At 35.8% G+C, this 24,773-nt stretch overlaps 1 protein-coding gene and 1 non-coding gene across 2 annotated transcripts; both read left to right on the plus strand.

Annotated features, from left to right (window-relative positions):
• The first annotated feature begins 49 nt into the window (after positions 1–49).
• On the plus strand, positions 50–23,564 carry TMEM167A (transmembrane protein 167A). The gene is made up of 4 exons (XM_060637774.2): positions 50–165; positions 10,284–10,393; positions 15,610–15,644; positions 20,369–23,564. The coding sequence occupies exons 1-4, from the start codon at positions 163–165 to the stop codon at positions 20,437–20,439; spliced, it is 219 nt and encodes a 72-aa protein (XP_060493757.1). The 5' UTR covers positions 50–162; the 3' UTR covers positions 20,440–23,564.
• On the plus strand, positions 12,835–12,969 carry LOC132682626 (small nucleolar RNA U109). The gene has a single exon (XR_009611797.2). It is a non-coding gene; the product is annotated as a small nucleolar RNA U109 (small nucleolar RNA).
• Positions 23,565–24,773: the final 1,209 nt, after the last annotated feature.

Genomic DNA, 24,773 nt, shown 5'->3' on the forward strand with positions numbered 1-24,773 from the left:
CAAGGAACCTATCCTAGTGTCGGGGTCGCGCGGCTCAGGAGGAGGTGCCCTGACAGGCCCAACCGAACGCGGGGAGGGAACGAGAAGGGCAAGTGGGGTGGGCACGCCTCTTCCGCCCTGCGCCCGGAAGGGTGATGTGGCTGGGGCTTCGCCGGCCTCACTATGGTAAGAATTGGGGCTGTGGGGTCGCAGTTGAGCTTTGTGAAGGGGTAGTGGGCGCGAGCTAGGGCCGGAGGGTTGGACGGCGGCCCTGGGTGTGCGGGCCAGGGAGTTCAGTCACTAGCTTGATTCTGCCGGCCTCGGAAGATGCACAGGCCCGGGAACCATGTGGCCCCTGCAAGCCCAACAAGGAGAACCGGGGCCGACCGCCCAAGAAAGACCCCGCGGCCGCCGGTCCCAGCCTCTCCCGCAGAGTCCACTTTTCTGACTTGGTTCAAAGGAATTCGCTGGTCTGGCTTAACCCAATCATTTAAATGTACTCTTTGTGGTTATTGACTCTAGGAGACATAGAGCTTCTCAACTTCGCGCTTGTTATTTTGCGTCCTCTAATGCCCCACGGGCCTGGCCCACACCTTAATTTTTGTCTGTTGGGTTAGTGACCTTTCAGGCCCCTTTTACTCCATTCTTTCAGTCTTAACGATACTCTTTTACAAACAGTAGATTTTAAATGATTGGCGATCTCTGCAGAAGCAGGTTTTCACAGGAATGTACTTGAGGTGGTGCCTGGCCTGGGATCTTCCTTCCCCACACCTTTTTAAAGTTTTATGTATTATTTTGTGTTATTACAGATTCCTTTGATAGTTTGGGCCTCTTAGGAAAGCTTAAAACGAGTCATGAGAGTTTGCAAAAGAAATACTTACATCTCCAGGCAGAGAAAAAGAGTTAAAGCCAGCATGGCGGGAGGAAAGATGTAGTAGTATTAGTAATAGTGAAATCTCTCAAGCTATATCTGAAGCCATTTTACTTTCGTTATAGTAAATGCCAGCAGCTTCTACACCAGGACCTCATGGTGCACTTAATTAAATCCACAGGCCAAATGTTGCATTTATGAGCATACTTCTGGGGAAAGGATGCATGTCTTTGATTATAGTATCAAAAGAAACCATGACTCAAAAAAAGCTATTGTGGGGTGAAAGTTGCTGAGCTTATGTTCCAGAAGTTCCTGCGGAAACCCGTACAATACTAAACCCTTAGACATTTAATCGAAAATTCGTTAATTGTTTCTTGCTTTACTCCAACTACTTTGATTATAGATGGGGCATAAATCACAGGGTCTTGCCTGGAGAACATTACCACTTACAGAGGAGATGGCAGTTTATTGGGAGGTTATTCATTCCTGAGCCAAGAATTTACTCCAGCTTCTTTCCCTCTGTACCACACAATCGGATGAATATACTTGCTCTTTTTTTTCTTAATTTTTTAAAAATTACTTACTTATTTTGAGAGCATGAGAGAGGATCCCAAGCAGGCTCTGTGCTGTTGGCGCAGAGCTGGACGCAGGGCTTGAACTCACAAACCCTGCGATCATAACCTAAGCCGAAATCGAGATTCAGAGTCTTAACCGGCTGAGCCACCCAGGTGGCCCTACACTTGCTCTTAAAGATTGCCATTAGTGAACTGTTGCTGAACTTAGAAAATCTTCCTTTTTTCAATTTAAAAATGGTAGAGTCTGTTACTCTTTTAAGTACTCTCTACCCCCAATGCGGGGTAGACCCAGAGAGCAAGTCACATGCTCTACCTACTGAATCAGCCAAGTGGCCCTAGAGACAGTTACTCTTAATTCTTGCATAGCTTCATAGATGTTAAGGTTGAATTATTTTACTCTTAGTACAAGTCAAAGATCTATTATTTTCATCATCTTAGTGTCTTATGATCTAGCTAATAGCAAGACAGATAATGTGTTTAAGATCATCAGTATTTAAACTGTCTAGCCATACTTGTTTTTTCAAAAGTAACAAGAATAGCTCTCATTAGCACTTGCTGTATGCCAGGCTGTGTTCAAAAAATCAACTTATAAGCACTGTCTTATTTCAAGCCTATAATGTCTGAGTAGATGTTTACAGGTGAAGGAAGTCAAACACAAGGAGACTGACCTGCTTGGGATTGTACACTTAGTAGTTAGTAGAGCCAAGACTCAAATTTATTTTAATATCCAGATGCCAGAAATCTTCATGCTGTTGGTAATAAAAACAACATAATGGAAGATAAAGTATGTCTTAGTGATTTGTTGCTCTCAAGTATGCCAATCTTACATGGATGGATAATAGAAACAACTGCCAGGTGGTTAGTATTTCTTTCCTGCTCTGTTCCTCTGAGCTTAGAATGTCAGCATTTTTGAGAAAGCAAGTACCCTGTAGTTCGAAGAGCTACACAATGAAGTTCCTTTTTGAATTTGCACCTCAACTTGTGTATTTGTGAGGTAACTCAGTGATCATGACTTAAATTTGAATTACTGTATTTTAATGAATCCATTTTTAAAATGCAATTTCACAGCCATAAAAGGTTTATCAGCCATAATTATTTACAACTACTAGAACACAATCTGATAACTATATCACTTATGAATGAATACTTTTAAGAACTTCAGTATGCCTTGTTCTCCCTAGCTCTTAACATCCTTCAGGATGTATCTCAAGTTTCATCTTTTCATAAGAAACCTTCCCTTCTCCTTCTGTTTTCTCCTGGATCTCATTTGGGGTCTATAGTCCTTTATATTATCTCCAGTATCCCTCCAGTGTAGCAGAAAACAGCAATACCTTGTGACCTTTATTTCTTTCTAGCTAAAGTTTCTGAAGTAGATAACCAGGTCTTTTGATATCTACATCACAATGGCAGTTAGCTAGTCCTCAAATGATTGCAAGTCTGAGGATACAAAGTCTTGCCCTGTGTCTTAAAGGAGTTCACATTCCACTGGGGGAGATTATTAAATAAGCAAATTCAATGTGTTGTCTGAGATGATAAAGAGAAATAACGTGTAGTGGAAAGGACTTTGAGAAATTCAATGCCCAACCAATTCAGTCCAAATCTGGGCATTGATAGTCTTTAAAAGCTCCAAGTGATTCTTATGAACAGCCAAGCTTCATGCCACATTTCTGATTTCATGGTCAGAACACTTTTCTTCATAACAGGAGTTGTACTTTGTCCTTTGGAATACTTTTGTCTTATAAAATTATCAACAACATGTGAAGTATTTTTTGCTTTATTTTTTTTAAGCCTACTGCTCACCATAGTTATGTATGCATTCTCCTATTAACACCTTTGATCCCCTTGTTGCTTTATATTTAGATCTGTGGCGTTCATAAAATCACTCGGAAGCTAAGCAATACAAACACAGTAAATGCATTATAGATACCATGACAGTGAGATGAAACTAAGTGCAAATGACCATCTGTGTTGCCAATGGAGAACAGAATTGAGGTGCTTTTCTCTGGACTGTAGCTTTCCTCATAGCCATGAAAGTTCTTAATTTTAAGTGGAAAGTGGAAGTAGAAAAGGTCTGTCTCTACCATTTGAAAGAGGACCAGTAAGATCAAATGGCTATTTACTCTAGCTCCTCATTTTACAATTGAAATTAAACTGCTATGTAGAGGTAATGGATTTATCCAAGAACAAATTTATATACTTGGATAATTTCCTAAATAATCCAAATGTTTAGTAGGCACTCATGTTGAGAGACCAGTATTTAACATTAAAACATTAAGCAATCCTGGTTTCTTGGTTTCATCTGACACCAAGATAATTTGTGTGTTTGGTACAATTTCAGTGCTGCCTTACAGTAAGCAACAAAGATTGATCTTAGGTGCTAACAACACCAAAAGAAAATGTTAATATTTCTGTGTGTTAATGGATGTTAGTAATCACCTGTGGTCACCTGTGTGGGGCAAGTGTTTGCACATTTATATACAGGCTTCATTTATTCCTGCATTTCCATGTTTTCTATTCTAAGAGCAAATAGTGTTACCTATAAATTTACAAGTAGAAACTAGTTAGAAAATGCTGGCCTGACCTAGAATTGTAAATGATAAAATGCTGACCCACTTTTGCAGTGCTGTATAATTTTTATCACAATTAGGTCAAATATCATTTCTGGGGTCTCCTTCCACCTCTGGAGAGGGATAAATCACTACTTTTGTGTAAAAGCAGTAAGTATTAAAACAATTAAAATGATTATTATTTGGACTTGTAAAAGTTTAAGTCTTTGGTATTCAGTTCTTGTTTTAAAGTGAATTTCAGTAAAACTGGAAGAATATGTCAATCACTTACCACATAAGAGGCAATCAACATTTGAAGCCCCCAGACAGTGTTATAAGGAAGGCCCTTAATCAATAAATTGGTTAAACAATTTGTTTTGATAATGATAAAAATAAATAAGCTACAAGGAGCTCAAGTGATCCAGGACTAATGAAAATACCGTAGGCTTAGGCAGTCTTTTCTGCAGATTAAGTACAGTTAGCAACCAGTCATTGAGCACACCAAAGAACTGTTCAGCCTATTAATATGTATATTTCTGCTGCTTTTCTCATTGCTTCTTTGTGCCTTTATACTGCTGGGATCTTTTCTCCTATTTTTCCCTCTATTCCTAATGTTTTGGGTGGTTTCTTAGACTATTTTTATATATACGTCTAAAAACAAAACCTTACGCTGAACTCTTCCCTTTATATACAAACCTAATGAAGACAGTTTTAATATTCAGGAATGACTAAAAATAAGAAATTGTATCTTCATAGATAAAATGATTAAAAATTGAATCTGAAATAAATATTCCTAACTTTTCAAATTGACTTGAGACTAGGGAATTTTTAAAAGATGTGTTAACATCACAGGTAATTTTTTTGTTTCAGCACTAAGCTTTGCATCAAACATTCTGCATCAATTCAGTGATAAATTTTTTTCGTTAGTGGTGGCCAGATGAAAGTCTGGATTATTTTCATTATTTCAGATTGCTTAACAAATTGTAATTTACTTCAGAATGGTTATACAAAGTGACTTGTTGAGTTTATTTCCTTCACATTTGGATAATTTGATTTAGTACAATAGCACTAATTATTTGAAGCATATCAGAAGGTCTGATCAGCTGTGAGTAGTAGATAGGGCTGGAGTGTGGAGGGATAATAAAAGGGGCCTTCGGAGAAAAATATTTTAGGATCCCCACCGTATCATTTCGAAGAATAAACACAACTCTCAGACGAATGGTCAAAAGGCAAGGCTGCTGTGATCCACAACCCCAAGTATTACTGTCCTGGTTGTATTTGAGGTTATGCTCCAGAGAGTGTCATAGGTAGCCCTGAGTTGAGGGAATGTTATTGGATGCCTCTTAATAAAAAATATTTGTTAGGTATGGTAGACAGAATGCCCTCCACCACTTCAAAAACAAAACAAAAAAACAAACCCTGTAAATATGGTATCTTATTAAGCAAAAGAGAACTGGCATATGGGATTAAGCTAAACATTCTCGAATGGGAAGATTATCTGGAATTATGGGGACAGAGAGAAATTTAATCATAAGATTTCCTTTAAGAAGTAAGTAGTACGGTGGCTCAGTCGGTTGAGCGTCCAATTCTTGACCTTGGCTCAGGTCATGATCTCACAGTACGTGAGTTCGAGCCCCATGTCAGCTCTGTGCTGACAGCTCAGAGCCTGGACCCTGCTTTGGATTCTGTGTCTCTTTCTGCCCCTCCCCTGCTCATGCTCTGTCTCTCAAAAATAAAATAAATGTTAAAAAAAAAAAAAAAATAAGCAGTCAGGTCATAGTCACAAAAGAAGTATCAAGGTCCCTGTGATGAGTCATTAGCCAAGAATTGCAGAAAGCCTCTAGAAACTGGAGAAGGCCAGAAAACAGATTTTTTTTTTTCCTAGAGCCTCCAAAAGGAATGATTTATAACTCCTTGGTTGCAACGTGAATTATTTGATGTTGAACTGGGTAGCATACCACTGTATAACTCCCTGGTATTGTCTGACTGAAAATTATGTAAATAAGCCTTAGACTTGAGAATTATCTGAGGTTCTAGAATTTTCTGCCAGCCAGCTAGCATACTCAGTCATCCAGGCAGAGTCAGAACACTCATTGTCCCATATGCAAGTACTGTGAAGCTGGCTTCTTGGTAGGACTTTCTTTGAATTCCAGTTGGTGATCAAACAAAGTTTAGATACTGAGAGGGAATTAACCTTGGGCCTTGATTTTACCCTACAGCCTGGGCCCTTAACACAAACGTAAGGGTATTGCTTCTTCCATTTGCATTTTCCAAAATACCATTGATAAGTAAATATAAATGCAGAGCAGTGCGTGGCAGTTTCTCTGGAATAGTTAACAAAATATTCAACAGTCTAATCTACGCTTTTTTTAAATAGCATACATTGGTGATTTGGGATTTAAATATGCTCTTGAATTTGTTAAAATTGTTCGTTATTTTGCAGTTTTCAAGTTGTTGTTCATTCAGCATTTTTCAGTGACTTCTGTGCACTATTCTGTTTAATAGGCACAAGAGGTTGATAAGAACCTCAATAAAATAGAGGAGACCATTACAGTTTGATGGGTGCTATCATATATATATATACACCTGCACAATTATCTCAGTCTCTGCTTGGTGTCATATATATATATACACCTGCACAATTATCTCAGTCTCTGCTTGGTGTAGCAAGGGAAGACTTCACAGGGGGGACTCAAGTTGAAACCAGAAGTTTGAGTCAGTTCACCATGCAGGCAAAAATAGTCTGCAAAAACACAGAGCACCTTGAAAAACATGTCATGATCTGAACAAAACAGTAAATTAACTTTATTTCCCTTATCACCTTTTTTTAAATCTTCTTTTCTATTTTGTAATCTTAGCTTCTTCCTTTTTAATAACATTTTTATAACTTTATAACATTTTAATAACATTTTAATTTTATAACATTTTAATAACATTTTAAACAAATCCTAATTATTTTGCTACAATAACAGGAACATCTGTTTCCTTTAAACCTTAGACTAAAATTTTATGTCGGCAGACAACAGATGCTAAGCTTTAAAAGGAATACTTAGGTACACTAAGCAGTGGTAGGCTAATGTCTGGATGTTTGAAACATTCTTTTTTGGTCAGTCTGAGTACATGTAAAAGACTATATACCACCTAAGATTATTTGTTTAAATCTTAGGGTCTATAAACCCTAGAAACAAAGTTGTCTGTATCTTATATTGCACACTTGTAACTGGTTTTCATTTATAAATTGTTTCACACACAAATGTATACATACACATTCCAATTCTTTAATAACAGGCATGTCTCTAAGTGCCCCTTAAATTCTTTTATTATATAAAAATTCAAACATACAAAGGTAGGAAGAAGAGTATAATGAAGCCTCATATACTCAGCATTTCATCATCAACCACACTCCTCCCATCACACAAAATGGATTATTTAGAAACCAGTCCCAGACATCCTATCATTTAAGCATTTTTTTTTTTTTAACTAGACATTTAGGGAAGGAAAAAGTACACATTGCAAAATTGGGAGATTTAGATACTCCATTAGGAATGCGATAAACCTATGTGGCAAACTGATTTCCCAGCCAGTTTACTGCATAGGTCCTTTGCTTAATACGGTAAGTCTGCTCATTATTCCCTGAACATGAAAGTTCTCGATTCTGTGGGGATGTTTTCCATGCTCTCGTCTCTTCTGGAGCCTGCTGTCTATTTGCCAATCCAATTGTGCCCTTTCATGATTTGACTTCAGTCCTTGCTTTCTTCTTGAAGCTTTTCCTGACTTTTCTTTATGAAACCAGCATTTTTTTTGTCCGCATGGCTTAGTAACTAACCACTTACATACGCTACAAGGAGTTGCTGTTTACTTGTTAAAAATACATGACCTGTTCTAACTTGATTGTAAATGCTGTATGTCTCAGTTGTCTCATGTATAAAATAAAGGTATTAGTAACACCTACCTCAAATATACCAGGATAAACAAGATAATCCAAAAGAAGCTCTCAGTGAATATCAGTTATCATTAGCTGTAAACTCCTGAAGGGAAGGAATCCTGCTGTGTCTTTTTTAATCCTGTGTCTAGCCTCGTGCCTCAGACACCATAGATACTAAATACATGTTTAGTTACTTTGGCTGGAAAGAAATCTGTGCTTTATATTTCATGAGGTTATCAAATATTATATCAATAAATTCATAATGTTCAAAATACAGTCTTTAAAAGACAAGCATTGTGAAATACTGTGTTTTCTATATAAAATTTGTCTTTAGAGTTCATTTATTGACTTAAGTTATAAAATGTGTATCACTTGTTTTCACAGATGTAAAATTAAAATCCAGTTCAAAAAAAACCAAGCCATATTAAACTTTACCTTTGTGTATCCATTAAGAAATGATTTGCAAGCAAAACAACTATTAATAATGCAAGTCATTTTTATCTTTTTCAGACTATAAATATAACACTTAAGAAATTAGAGAAATCCAGAAAAGTTGAGAATTGGGTTAAAAACCTTCCAGAGATAATCACTGCATTCTCCCCTCTTGCTTGTATAAGGTTTACATAGCTAAAGATACACTGATTATGGAATTTTGTGTACTGTTCTCCCCACTGTTTGTCATTGTACATAAGTATTTTTTCTCCTTAATATTGGCACATAACATGTAATTATCTTAATGTTTTAAATAATTTGTACATATTTGTCATAAAAACATATAAGAGGTTAAAAAATTTTGACAGCTTCTGACATGTCTAGTTCTTTTAGGATTCTTCTGGTTATTCTTGCTTTATTTTTCCATATGACCTTCAAAGTCAGTTGTCTATTTTGAAAATAACTGGTTGGTGTTGAGTACACTTTAAACTTACAGATTAGCTTTATGATGATACCTTCCAGTGTAAGAACCTCATATACCACTCCATTCTAATTTTATGTTTTTCGGTATGTTTAAAGGTTTTGTCAATTTTGTTCTTTAATGCCAGTACTGCATTTTTTGTTAGGCTTATTCCTGGATATTTCAGCTTTTTATTCTAGTTGCTGTTACAAATAGAGACTTTTTTTTTCCATTATGTCTTTCAACCAGTTGGTAATACAGTCATGAAGCTGCTGATTTAAATATTTAAGTTGTGTACCCAGCCACACCCAATTCCCTTATTGTCTGTAATTGTTTTTCACTAAATTCTTTTGGGCTTTTCAGGTAGCACTTAACATTTACAAGTAACAATTTTGCCTTTCTCAAAAAATTTTTATAACTCCTGTTCTTTAACTTTCTGACATTATGGGAGGTGCCTCTGGGTTTACTAATTAAGCGTATTGCTAGCTGCTGTGTAAGATGGATGTATTTTATCTACCTGTGTAAAATGGAAGCAATTTTTCTTTATTATTTATATAGTGGTATTCTTGCACCTTCAAAAATTTGTTTTATTTATTCAGCCATTACTTCTTGGTCTGCTCTGTGGTAGGTGCCTTGTCAGGTGCTGGAGTTCAGAGTCTGATAAGGCAATGTCCACTTTCAGGGATGAGTATTATAAAATGTGTAACAGTTTGTGTGGGAACAGAAAGGAGAGTTTTTTATGAAATAGGAGAGGGGAGGCAGATAGGTCCAAAGAAACTTCCTGGAAAAGATGATGTTTGAGCTGAATTTTGAGTACACTAAGCCCGCCTCCATTTTACTTTGACTGAAAAACTGTGATTTCCAATCATTCCTGTGTTAAATTATTTCAATAACTTTTAAAGAACCAACAGTGAAAGAGCAAGTGGTTTTCTTTCACCAAAACCTAATAGCCTAGTATTAGTCAATGCATGGAACATGATTGCTTAAATTTAAAACATTCTTACTCTAAAAGAATTTAAGAATTGAAAGAAACTTGAGCCATCATTTAGTCTATATCCCCGCTGTCCACCAAGGTTTACAGATGTGAAAGACAGCCTTAGGTCAGTGATTCAGCTGAAGTCCTATGGCCAGCTACAGGCAGAGCATGGAGACTCTCTGTCCTGCCTCAAAGTCTGGGTTCCTAGAACATCTGTATTAATTACATAATGATTGAGTTTTGGTGAGTTCCTTGGATTCATGACATTTTTGGTAATGTTTTCAAATTCTTGAATTTAGAATTTTTGTTGCATCTTCTGCATTCCTTAGCCCAAAGAATGGAGAGGAAAGTACACTCTCTGAATACCTTATGATTTGGGGTTTTAAGTATTCTCAGACATGTCATTCTGTTTGCCTTTTTTGAAGAACAAAACTATGATTCTTAATATGGAATTGTCTGGCATTTTTTACCTATGCAGTTTTTCTTATGATAATAATTTTTCTTTTTCTCTTTTTTTAGTCTGCCATTTTCAATTTTCAGAGTCTGTTGACTGTAATCTTGCTGCTTATATGTACCTGTGCTTATATCCGATCTTTGGCACCCAGCCTCCTGGACAGAAATAAAACTGGGTATGTTACTAATGATATCTAATAACCCATATTAGTTCTTATAGACATTGAGGGTAAATTACCATAAAAGGCATTAAATAATTTAATTCCTATATATAAATTATTTTTATAATAACTTTTTGCATTATTTTCTCCTCTATTTTTCAAAACCTGAAAACTTTGGGGATGGCTGCGTGGCCCAGTCGGTTAAGTGTCCAACTCTTGGTTCCAGCTCATGTCATGATCCCATGGCTCATAGGTTCGAGCCTCATGCCAGGCCCCACACTGACAGTACAGGACCTACTTGAGATTCCCTTTCCCTTTCTCTCTGCCTCTCCCCTGCTCAAGTTTTCCCCTCTCTCTCTCTCAAAATAAATGAATAAATAAACTTTAACAAAATATATTTTTTAAAAACGGAAAACTTTCTATTCATAGAATCTTACTAAATAAAAAGATAAATACCAGAAGTAACCTGAAATGTGTTCAACTAAAAAAAAAAAGTGTATTTAAAAAAAGATAGAGTTGTGTTTTTTTCTGGGATTAGAAATACAGTTTAGTACTTTCAAAGACAGTATTTCGCCTTACTTTTTATAGAATAATTGGTAAAGTTGGTATTAAAAACAAAGTTATGTTTTTGAAGCATTTAACAGTTTGCAAGCACTGTGTCCATAAAAATAATAATGTAGACATTCCCTCTCCAGTGTAAGACTGCTCTAATCATATGAGCTCCCTGTCAGTATCATAAAGCAAACATCTTTAGAGAAATTTATGTAGCTAACTTAACACAGTAATAAAAATTAAGTCTTGGGCATGTCACATCTGTTTTATTATATGTTCATACCCTGAAAAAAAATCTGAGCTTAATATGATACACAGAATTAAAATTTTTAAGTGCCATATTCACAATACAGAAATATGGGGCAACTGGATGGCTCAGTCAGTTAAGCCTCCAACTCTTGATTTTGGCTCAGGTCATGATCTCACAGTTCCTGAGATGGAGTCTAGTTTGGGCTCATGCTCACAGCACGGAACCTGTTTGGGATTTTCTCTGTCCCTCTGTCTCTGCTTGTCCCCCATACATGCACACGTGTGCATACACTCTCTTTCTCCCTCTCAAAATAAGTAAGCTTTAAAAAAAGAAAAAAACATAATACAGAAATACATGTTGAATTAAACCAAAAGGAAGAGTATATTAAAAAACAGAGACCATGTGGTGGGAGCTGTGTACATTTTATTTGCCTTGCATATTTATTAATTTATGTGAATACTTTTCTTAATCATTTTTTTTTTTTAACTTTATTTTGAGAGAGGGAGGGAGAGCACATGAGCATGTGAGCAGGGGAGAGGCAGAGAAACGGGAGAGAGGGGAGAGAGGGAACGAATCCCAAGTAGGTTCCGTGCTGCCAGCACAGAGCCCAACATGGGACTCAAACTCCTTTCTTGATAAAAGCCTATATCTGTTTAATCCTTTTAAGAAATAAAAGCTGAAAGAATACTTCACATTGGAATAATTGTCTCCAAACCTGTATCAGGCCAGATTAGGATCCTGCAAAGTCAAATTTTGCTTTTCCACTAATAAAAATCTGCAAGAGGCAAGGTGGTAGATACTCAACTGTGAAAGTAATAATTGCTTCTCTTTCCTTTACTTCCATTTTATCTTTCAGGTCATAATTAGCATTTATCCAAACATTCCATTATCTAAATTATTTGGTTTTTGTTACCATCTCTTCCTTTTTATTTATTAGGGTTGTTCAGACATGTGTAAAGGAATAAGTAGAAGCTCTAATCAGTTGTGAATATTGAAAATCTCGTGATCCTGTTCCAATAAACTGATAATCTATTGCTAGGTAAAATAGCAATACTGAGGTTATTTGTCCATCAGTTTTTATGACAATCCCCCTCTTCCTTCATAGACATTGATTTCTCTTCACTCCACCTTTTTTTCCTCTGAAGTCCTCTTGCACTAAGTCTTTATTCATTTTAATCCTTTGTCCATTTGTTGCAATTATATAGTACTATGTCAGTTTGTTGAAGTTGTATAATCTTATGTGTTGCTTAGTTGTGCATGAAGCCTTTCCTCCCCTGACGATTAACTTAAAGCATATGTTAGAAACCAATAAACATTCTCATTGATCTGTTCCTTGGTATTGGAATATACTACATAACACCTACCTAATAACATATTTATTTATTTCATTAAAAAATAATCACATAACAGGGCACTTGCGTGGCTCAGTTGGTTGAAAATCCAACTCTTAACTTCGGCTCACATCATGTTCCTAGGATCTTGGGATCCTGCCTTATGTCGGGCTCCTGTGGAGCCTGCTTAAGATTCTCCCTTTTCCTTTCTTTCCCCTGCTAATGTGCACACTCTCTCTCTAAAAATAAAATAATAATCATAGTATTTCATTAAAAACTAGTCACAATACTTAGCTTTCCAATACAGTTATGGAGAAAGTAGATGGCATGTGGAAATGTCTGCTCCTCATTCCTTTGGGAGCAGGAAGCCATCCATTACATGCTACATTGAAAAAGGAGTTCTCAGGGCTGCCAGCCTTACAGTAGAGGCTGAGTAGTAGTATATTTCTCCTACATAAAAGAGCAAAGAAATGGCATGCTTCTGTTTGTACTGTAAAGCATATACTGGTCCATTCAGCTCTTTAAAGGCTTTTTTTTTTAAACTTTGTTTCTGTTTCTATAAATGTTAGGCCCCATTTTATTTTGACTTGTATATAAGAAATATTTTCTCCAGGAGAAATTTTTACAGGCCATTGTCCTTTTGTTACAATATGCATTTTTATGAGATTCATAATAAACTGCCCTTTCATTACAGTGAGTATTCCATGTTTAAGTAAAGATGTATAGAGACCAGTTGGATAAAGCAGGTTCTTGATGACTTCACTGTTGAAAATAACAACTTAATTTTTTACTGCTTCAAATAATACAGAACTAAAAAGCAGCAATAAAAGATTGCTACTTTTCTCATTGCCTATTATCATAGACCTGATTAGTTCTATCAGCAGATATATTTACTGGCTTACAGCCCTAGAAACCAAGCAGCATAATTGTATTGGTTTTTACTAACTAATAAAGTTTCTGTGTTAAATGAATAGCATTTATTTATTAATTAATAAATAGCATATTACAGAAATATGTCTAGGTAGGGAAATATATGGGAAAGGCCAAAGTGATACTGATAAATCTCTAAGTTGCCTGAGTTAGGAAACTTTTCATGTATCTAGCTTTTAATATACCGTGTTATCACAATTTCCTAATGATGCTTTGAGTTATTTCTAGGTTAGCAAACCTGAAATCACCCTGATTTTCAAGATCATATGATTTTAGATTATGTTCTTTGGGACTATAAGCTTCTCATGCAGGAGCTTCAGGTATCCTGCCTCTGAATCCTTCAGCCAGAGTAGCTTTAAATCCACAGTGCATGTTCCACTCAGTAGATTTTTACAGTCAAAGAACCATGGCATTGCATGTCACTAACCAGTTGCCTTCGATTTTTTGGTGAAATGTAAGCCAATTTTAAGTGATATCTGAAGTTACTGTCACATGTGCCTTTAACCTGTCTTTTACTGAACACAGAACATGTTAGTCACTACTCTGAAGAGTTTCTGTGTAATAACTCATTTAATCCTTATAACAACCCTATGAGGGTGAGTGTTATTAAAGAGAAAATAACTTGTTCAGAGTTAATGCAACAATTAAGTAGAATTAAACTTAAGCACAGTCTGACCCTTCTATTATCCTACATTATTTCCAAGAATATGTTTGATTTTTGTCCTTTTATTCCTATAGGAAAGTTGCTTCACCTGTCAGAATATCCATCCTTCAAAATAAACATCTATGCCCATTTCATATCATCTGAACTAAGAGACATTTTGCTTTGAGGTCAGGAAGTTACACTTCAGAGGAGGAATGCATATAGAACTCAATTGAAGCAGTATTTTCTTTCAGTCTTAACCACTCAGATACAATAATTCATCAGCCAGCCATCTCTTTTGGCAAAAAGTATATCAATTTACCTGAAATTTAAGTATTTTGATATTGTTACACCAGTCCTAACCCACTGCAATAAGTACTGCTGATCTGTCTTGACTTTTAGCAATGTATAATACCATTTGTAATTCTGTTCTTTTGTCAAAACAACAAAATAGTTGCCTACAATGTTTTATATCTTTTAGCTACCTCTATTCATTGAATGATTCGGTTGCTTTTCTTTTAAAGGCAGTACTTTTTATACATGCCAAAGAAGTGAAATACACATAATTTGTATTCAACTCATAGTATATTCATTCATAGAATTGAAATGAACATTTTCATTGTAATTCTTATTTCCAGAATGTATTTTAATTGCCATATTTAACTCATATAGTGTTCCCAAACTAGGATTTTGTACTAATATTGAAAACATAGCTACAGGGGCGCCTGGGTGGCGCAGTCGGCTAAGCGTCCGACTTCAGCCAGGTCACGATCTCGCGGTCCGTGAGTTCGAGCCCCGCGTCAGGCTCTGGGCTGATGGCTCGGAGCCTGGAGCCTGTTTCCGATTCTGTGTCTCCCTCTCTCTCTGACCCTCCCCTGTTCATGCTCTGTCTCTCTCTGTCCCAAAAATAAATAAAAAACGTTGAAAAAAAAAATTTAAAAAAAAAAAAAAAAGAAAACATAGCTACATATTTTTATATTCTCTCTTACTGAATGACATAGCTATGCAAATGCTATCATTGGAGTTCATGGCTATAAAGTATTTAAATATAGAACTACATTCTGTAAAAAGTAATTTCTTTAGTGTGAGAGTTTTATTTTTAAATGTCAAAATCCTACCAAACCAACCAAATGTTCGTTTACCATTTTTTCAAAATTAATGTTTATGCAAATTGGCATATGTATTTTCTACTTTTAAAAGTAAAGCAACTGAAGTTGACTGAATTAATTCTACAAAAAAACCCTGTGCAAATTTTTGCCAGTCATATTAATTTTCTGTGTGTTTAACCTAGGATACTGCATATATCCCAGTTTATGACAATTTATGTACACTAACAGTTGATAAGTTCATGTGGCCTCCTTTCCTACAAAGATGGTGGCTCAATATCAAATAAATTTCAGTTTTTGAAGCAAAGTATCAAAAGAGAAAATGCCAGTGTATAATGAATTCTCTATATGATACTGAGAGAATGATTTACTTTTCCCACTAAACAATAGCTACTTTTTCCTTTTTTTACTCTATGCAGATTGTTGGGTATATTTTGGAAGTGCGCCAGAATTGGTAAGTGTCCTTCTATAACTTCCACATCATCAGCTGTAAGTTTATAGAGTTCCACCAAACTTTTTCTTGTGCTAAAACTAGACATGGTGGATACCTCATAATACTTCATACACAGGGAAATGGAAAATACAAGAAAAAATCTTAATTCGCATATCAAATACTATGCTTTGTTGGTGTTGAGATTTCAGACAAACATTTATAGTTTTATGCACACATGCATATAGTATACAGTATGCTGCTCTGTATAATTTGTACTGTTTTGGTCACTAAGGATGAATTTCCCATCTAATGAAAGGCTTGCTAACCAACTGTCTAAACATAATCATTTTACTGCCTTATGCTAAGTCCTAGAATGTTGTTTTTAGAAAGCAATAACTGTTTCACCTGTCAAATTCATGTGATCATAGCTGAGTTTTGTTCTGATTAAAGTTAAATGTGATTATCTTCTAACTTTTCATATAAAATTTGTGGTGTTTTTGTGTTTATGTTTAGATAGTAATATACCCTTGTCTCATCCCTGTGTGTATATGACATTTAGCACAGTGCCTAGCTCATAGTAGACTCTCAAATGATTGGCAAGTGAATGAATTAAAATGTATTTTACTGATACAGTTTACCAGTATTCCTGAATAATAGAGTATACCCTTTTTAACATCGCTGGTTCCAAAACATTTCAGAGCATTTGTACTTGTTCCACTTGGACTGAAAATGAATATTTCTTCTCCACCTTGGAATTATTTACATGACCCCCTCAAAAAAAAAAGGTTGATTTTAATATTTTCCCAATATTTAATTTATATATAACTACTTTTTTCTTTTATAAAGTTATGAGACTTCAAAGACAAATTTTCCTACATTTGACATTTACTCTAGTTGGCCAACCTGACAACAGCCTGAATTACCCCAACGAGTCACTTTGAATAGAGAAAAATTAGGAGTCATGTCCCTTAGATAATGTGTGTTCTATTTAGAGTATTAGGTTTTATTTTGGATTCACTTCTCAGAAATGTGGAAAATTTAAAAGATGGTTCATAACAGGAAACAAAATTGATTAAAGATTGAAAACTACAAACTAAGTTCTTGTAATATCTAGACATTTTTCTAAAGAATACCTGAGAATGGGTGTAATATATCTGAAGATATTATAGGTATAACCTAGGCTCAACTAAGGACTAAAAATTCATTGTGAGAGTTTCTAATTCTTTAGCATCTTCTAAGATTCATATGTTGTTAGCCACTGAAATAAATAATTATGAGAGAGCAAGTTTTCTTCTCTTGAGCTTTTAGTGATAGGCAAGAACCATTAACAGGAGAACTTGTAAGCATCCTACTAAATTATATAGAAATCCTTTTAAAATCTGCTATGATGAGATTCTAAGATTCCTTAGCCAGATTTCTTGCCAGAAAATGACAGTAGTGTATAGAGGCACCTAAAACTACTTCCTTCAAGGCCCTCATTCTAATGTATTGACTCCTGAAGCAGGCGTCTTTTTGAGAATTCACTGTGCTTTTAACATGTTAAACTGTCCTTCCTCATTGTTCTTTGTCATACTTTATTATCTCTTAGGGTGATAGACATGAGAATTCTTCTATTATAGGGAGAAAATTGACTTCAGAGAGTTTGTAAAGCACAGATAAAGCCTAGCTAAGTAGTTATCAGGACATTTAAACCCACCTCCTCCCCAAGACATTTTTGATTGTCATAACTAGATGGGTGAGGAACGTATACTGAGTATAGGTCATTGATATTGCTACATATCCTACAATGCACTGAGCAGCCCCTCACAGAGAATTAGCCCAAAATGTCAGTAGTACCAGAGTTGAGAGGGCCCAACCTAGATTTGCAGAGATTTGTGGTGCAGCCTTACCTGACATCTAGTGCAACTCAACTGCACAAAGCCTGAAATAACAGTAGAAATCTTAATCACTTGAAAAATAACAAAGGGAGCGATAAAGAGAAGAGCACCCTTGATGGCTAATGCTGATTGATAGAGAGTAGCAAATGTAAATATATGCAAATTAATGTCGTTTCAAAGCCAAGTTACCCAGAAAAAGAAACAATATTGTCAAGGACAGAGTCGAAAGAAACCCTCAAGGAAACTGCGAAGAGAGAACATAATGGAAGAACAAAACTGTCCTAATAGAGTCATAGTCTCTGTGTCAAAGTAATACTGAAAGTTCATTGGTAAAAATAAAAAGTCTGCAGTGAGGGGGAAGAGCTTTCACCTCAATAGGATGAAGTTGCTAAGTCATAAATAAAAGTTCTTTAAGGTATTAAATTAAGTATCAAGGTATTTTAAATCCATTTTATATAATAAATTAGAGAAGTCTGTACAGCTTCATTCAGTAGCCAACCCAGGTGACACTTTTCACAATGTTTACTTCGAAGTATAACTGAAAATTTAAGGCGTTTAGTTTGTAGCTTTCCTAATGATTGCCTTCAGTATCATCCATTGTTATTGTCTGATTATAAACTGCCTTTTCTTTTTGCTTGGTCAGTTATTGTCTTCATTGTTTCTCTTAACAGTATGAATGCCTTAGGTTAAATGGTTCAGTTAAACTATGCATTCTTGCCACTTATGTGTAAGCATTAGCTTTTCATTTTGGCAAAATGGCTCAGAAAATGTTAATGCTGATATACTCCTCTCTTATCTTGACACAGAATATATCCACCAAGAAAGGATGCAGTTTTAATGGGAAAAGGCCCAGCCAAATCATCTTACCATGTTACACATCACGTTACAGCAACTGTTTCACATTCACTTAGACAGACCTAAGACCAGATGAGAAGTAACATTCTTACACAAGTTCACCAAAGATGTTCAGCTCTACCACATGGCAATCTCTTTTAAGAAAATTAAAAACAGGAAAATGAAACCCATATGTAAATTATAGCATTCTGAGTTGGAAGATGAGGAAGAGAAGAACTTCCTCAAAAATTAATCTCCAGCAGATGGAAAATTCAGGGCAATTTAATTTCTTCTTTTAGGTGTTTAATAAGACTATATTAGACAATGAGATTATCTAGCCCTAACTAGAGTGACTGGCTTGCTTATGAAATCCACTTGAAAACTATGTCTGAATAGTTTGGTTTTGTTTGATAATTTGGGTATTGCCTCAAAAGAATTAACATTGTTTAAAAATTATGTCCCAAGTTATTTTTTAGTTTTAAAAGATTTTATTTTTTTTCCAATTGAGATAGTGGCATTGTGAAAATGCTGTTGTCTTACTTTTTAGAATTTCCTTTAGCTTGAAAGCAGTCCCCTAAATGTCTCTGGATAGAAAAACACCAAATGTTTCTTTTATTTGTATGTGTGTAATATCTTCTATGAACACTGTCATTGAGCAGACACAAAGATATAAAGTTAATAACAATATGATGTGAGCTCTTTGAGGAAGCTCTGAAAATGAAAATGACCTTGAGGATTTTAGTTGATGAGAATGGTCAAGATTGGCATTTGCCAGAGGTAGTTAACTTACCAAATGAAATGGTTCATCACCAAAGGAACTTAGTTACTGGGAGGGAGCTGATTTTAAACACCATAGAAAAGCACAAGTGAGGGGAGCATATACAATCTCTACTACAGGACACCAGGTATATGCCATGATTATTTCTAGAAATAGCATGTCACTCGCTCTTCCTTCTTCCTTTCTTTCACACCCTCAGAGCAGCAGAAATGTCTGGTGCTTTGTGGAACTGTACAGCCATTCAATTAATGAACAAACAGGAAAAGAACAAGATGACGTTGGGATAATTCAATCACAGAATCTCTAATCTGTTTGCAAGACAGTTTCACAAGCCATCTCCATTCTGCTTCATGGGAGGGAAGTTCTCCAAATACAAACACTTTTTAAACACATGTGAGAATTGACTCTTATAAAAGTGGTTGTTTTAAGTTCTACATTCCTAACCCAAGAGCTACACTATAAATCATTTCATATGAAATCCAGGTCAGAAATAGTTTTTCTAAAATGTTTCTTTATGAAGCATCTTATACCCTTTCTTTTTAAAGTTTTTATTTAAATTCCAGTTGACATACAGTGTAATAGTAGTTTCAGGTATAACAGTATGATGATTCAGCACTTCCATATGCCACCCAATGCTCATCACAGGTGCCCTCCTTAATCCCCATCACCTATTTCACCCATTCCCTGCTCACTTCCCCTCAACCATCAGTTCCCTGTCGATAAGTCTTTCTTGGTTTGTATTTTATGTCTGCTTTCTTACATGAAGTTTTATTGATCACTCTCGTGTGTAAATTGCGACCCATCAAGAAAAAAATACATAGCTGAAAATTGTATGTCAAATTTCTTTTCATAGGTAGAAATTTCCTTTTTTAAAGGAAAAAATAAGCGATTTTTTTGGCCTTAATTGAGTTGTTTGAGATAGTTTCTCTTGGATCTCTGTCCTACATTCTGTGTTGTATTTTTTCAATATCTGGGTTTATGCAGTGGCATAGGAATGGTGCATTAAGGGTTTTCTAAACACATGAAAAGGAGGTGGTCTTAGAAATAAATCCGTGTAATTTAGCTCATTCTGTGTTGTACTGCTTTTATGTTATATCTAGTTCTTGTTTTGGCCATCCCCCCAAATGTGTGGGCCTTCTAGGCAAGAACTTTATCTTGATTCTTCTATATCCCTCTCCCATAATAAGTAATAACCTTAGCATATCCATGTTAACCACTCAGTGAATCAACATGAATATCTCCCTTTTTTCCAACAGGTGAACGGAAGAGTCCTTACGTTGCAGTATGCTGTATAGTGATGGCTTTCAGCATTCTCTTCATACAGTAGCTCGGAAAAATATCAGAATTTAATTGCCATCGGATTACAGTATGAAAAAAGGACTTATCTATAGAAAATAATGGAAAGAATGGTTAACCCTTTTATCTCTGAACATTGAATGAGATAAATTTCCAGCTGCTGTTATCTATTTTTGTTATTGGACCAATGTTCTATGTAAATAGGATGTAACCATTTAATACGCAGAGTTTAATATGTCTGTAACAATCAACCTCTGTATTCTCACTACAATATTACATTCTGCAAATGTTATTCTGTTATGTCGGATACCAGTTTTTAGTGAGGTATCTCTTAAGACATAGGATAGAAAACAAAATTGGTAAATTACTCCACTTCCTTTCACTGTGATTTGGAAATGATTAATCTTTATAGAATGAGACATTTTTCTGGGCTAGCTTTTTTACTGGGGGAAAAAAAAAAAAGGTTCAATTTGTGTTGGTAAGGATTGCATTCATATTTAATAATGCTTGCTTTTCCTGTGGCCACACCAGACCATTAACAGAGTACATCTAAGCAAACTATATAGTGTACTACAGGCATTTCAACTGTTTAAAACAAGCCTATGTGGTTCTTAAGGTAAATGAGATGTGACTTAAGAGTACTATTGAGAAAATGTCCATATGTAACATAAAAGTTTAGAATAGATGACTGGTCCAGTAGCCTAGATAAGTATGGATAAATATCTTACGAATAAATTGACCAGCTGTCATTCTATGAATAAGACTACATTCTTAGAGTGAAAAGAGCAAAATAGAACAATTCAGAATGATAACCCTGTATGTGTCTTTCTTTTTAGTGTCAGGTCTCCAGTTTTAATTGCCCCAAAATGCAAACTGAATTTTTTTGTTTTTAAATACAGCACTTTAAATCTAGTTTACTTTTTGTGTGTCATCTTGAACTGGAATCTGCTGTGTAACTCAGTAGGCGATGGTAACCAGTTTTCAAATCTGCTTGTCTGTATACCTTGGCATAAGTGTCTTTGAGTTTTGATAATAAAGACCTTCAATAACCTTCATCAAAGCAAGAGAAACATTTGGAATATGACATAAATTTTGCAGTAGAGCAGTTATTAAAAGGTCATAGGTTCCTTTTTTTTTAAGGTTTAACTGAAATCCTGTTAGAATTTCAAAGCTAGGGGGAACTTAAATATCTTAGCTAAAAATTGCCCATCATAGGTAGTACTAATTAGATATTATCCTTAGCTATTAATTCCTTTTCTCTTTTTAAGAAAAGAAAATTATTTAGAATTATTTGAAAATGAGTCTGCCACTAGCTCTTTCTGCAGAAACAAAGTATGGAATTGAAAGCCATCTTTTTTAAAGACCACTTTAAAGTACTTGAAAAGAATTCTAGGAAACGTGTAAGAAAAGCTTGTGATGCATTGCCTGCTTTTTTTGCAAAAGGTAAAAGCTGCTGTAGGCTGTCTATATATTTATTTTACAATTTTGGCCTAAGTAACTGGTAAAAAGTTGTCTATTTTGCTTTAGACCAGGAATCAGGCTATGGTCATTGTGTGTACTCTGAACTCTTTCTCCTGGGCTATGCACTAGGTCAAGAATTTTCCGGGTGTCCTAAAAATAGGACTCTTATCAGCATATACATGCAGAGCATGTCACCTTTCTGAGGCTGGTTTCTGAGTGGCCATCTGTTGTCCAACTCTGCTGCAAGCTAGACTTTCCAAAAAGCTATGTCAACTGATCTTTTTATGTGCTAACACAAATCCAAATCCAATACGAGTGGTATGAATAAAGGGAAGAATATTCTAGATAATCAGTTCTAAGACATTTCTGAAATTTTGACATTTTGGAGGAGGTAGGTGGAAAGTGGAGGAAGAAATAATTTCTTTGAAAAATGTGTGGTAGCATATAAAACTTGGTGCTGTGTGTATATGCTTAATAGAGTGGGAGGCAGCTCATTTCTGACCCCAGACATTGTGACTCTTTGGGAGGTTAGGGACATACAGGATTCTGTAAAGAAAAGCAATTAGCACTTTCCTTAATGTATTTTTTTCAAAGAGTTACCACAATCCTATTCTCTAGCCCAAAGGGCAATGTAGGTAGTTTTAGGTCCACTTAGTATTCAGATATTCCCATTGTGGTCTTGGTGGGGTGGTCGGATGCAGAAGAGGATTAAGGATCAATTTTGCATCAGGTGGCTGCCTCTGTCACATGGTCTTACTACAGAGCTGGATGGGATGGTGGGCACTTAAGTCCATGTGTTGCAAGGCTTGAATACTCTCCCTAACCTACTTCCTGGCTCTAGAATCTTGATTCCATCTCTCGTGGAAACTGTTCTGTGCTGATACTAAGTTCCTGATTGGCCTCAGTTATGCCCATGTCAGGAGGACTTCGTTCCAAGCAGTCTTAAAAGATGACCAATTAAAAGGACACTTAGTCAACTGAATTCCCTCTGTGACTTAAAAAAATTTGGATTCAAGTCCAGTGTCTTGTTAATGTCCACTGTGCCAGACACTCTCCATGTTCAAATTAAAAAATTAGCCCTTTCACACTGGGGATAATAGCAATACATAATTTGTAACAGATTCCTTTATCGTGATAATATGCACGTTAGTTTTATCTTAGGACAGAGGTCAGAATGAAGTGACTTCTCCAGGTATACAAAGTGAGAAACGAACAGGTCTCTGCCTAGTTTTTGGGAAAAACCTAGCACTTGTAAATATAATGTATCACCATTCTTTCAAGAAGCATTTATGGAGTGCATACAGTACGTTATCACTGAAGACAGAAAAACCAGTACACAATTTCTGCCTTCTAATAGTTCCTAATGCAGTGGATGGGAGAGATTATTTATACAAAAGTGCAATGTGATAGCATTTATAACAGATAATGCCAGGATTCTAGGAGAAAATAAGGGTGACACCGTAGAGGTAAGAATTTCCTTCCCGAGAAGCAGTGCTTACACTGAATGAAGAGCAGTATGCAAAAGCACCAGTGGTATATTTATGGACTCTAAGTCCCTAGCTTGTTGTGCCACATGAGGCGTATTAAGACATAAGCCTAAAAAGGTGGACAGAGGTTAGATCCTAGGGGGTCTTCTATTTTTTTTTTTCTCACTTCTGTCTGTTACCTACCTCAAAATTAGTTACATGTATTTTCCCTCCTACCTGACAAAAAACCTTCAAAAAAAAAAAGTTCTTCCTTTGGTGTATGTGTAAACAAGGTTAAATACATCCATGCCAGCCTTAATTTGGACCAGGAATACAATACTATACTCTCCAGAGACTCTCCTGCATAGTATATAAAGCCAAGGTAACACTAGTCAGGTCAAATAATTTTAGGAACTCTTAGTGGCTCATACTCCATCGATGCCCAAAGCAGCCGTGATTCTAAGAAGCAGAAGTGGTTTCACTGTCAACATTTCCCAGGTGCACAGAAAAGATTTCTAATAAGCAAGAACTTGTACTCTTTTCGAAGCCTTTGGGGAACTTCCTGGACCATAGGAAGCTGCAAAGAATGGAAGATTCTTAGGGACCACTTTTCACACATAATCCGGTAAAGGGTAGATGTTCAAAATATAAGCAACTGAGTAATATCGGCATTGTTTATACAGCCTTGTTAGTCTCAATCAGCAAGTTACTACAAGCTTCATAATGTCATTTAGCTTCATAATGTCATTTATACACTGCCTTCCATGATTTCTTTTACTTTACCCTAAAGTAATCCCAAAATAATCTGAAATGCAGCTCCAATATCAGGAAAAGGGGGGGAGGTGGAAATAATATTTCCTGTGATTTTAAGAGAACAGCATCATCCTACTCTGGTTAGTGAATATGTCTGTGGTATGTAATAAAAATCAAAATGAACTCTCAGCCTCCCAATTTTGTCTTACTGTCAGATGGGTGAGAACAGTTTCTTTAGAGGTTAAATGATTGAAATTGGCACCTTCTGAGTGAGATGGGAATAGAGAAATGTTTCTGTTCATTTTACCTGCATTTTAATTAATGGCTGGTCAAGATTCTTTTGGAGAAGTTTTTATGTTTTTTTGCATCTTAAAGCTGTTCTATTGCTGTTTCTCTGAGTGAACTTTCAAGAGCCTAAATTACTCTCTTTAGATATGAAGTCATTAATTCCCCCCAGATATGGGAGAAATTGGATTCTGAATGAGAGTGACAGATTGTTGACAATTACTTTCAACTTTGTCCTCCACTGTGAGCCTTCAGATACCCAAACATTTGGTCCAAAATCTACCTGTGAGCAATGTCCCTCAGAGTCAATTATTCAGCCAATTTATACCATTTATTGAGAAATACAAAAAAGCTTATATGTACTAAGTACCTTGCTTTGCGTGGCATGGACTTTCTGTTA

Source organism: Panthera onca, chromosome A1 (assembly GCF_046562875.1).
Source record: "Panthera onca isolate mPanOnc1 chromosome A1, mPanOnc1 haplotype 2, whole genome shotgun sequence".
Taxonomy (NCBI): domain Eukaryota; kingdom Metazoa; phylum Chordata; class Mammalia; order Carnivora; family Felidae; genus Panthera; species Panthera onca.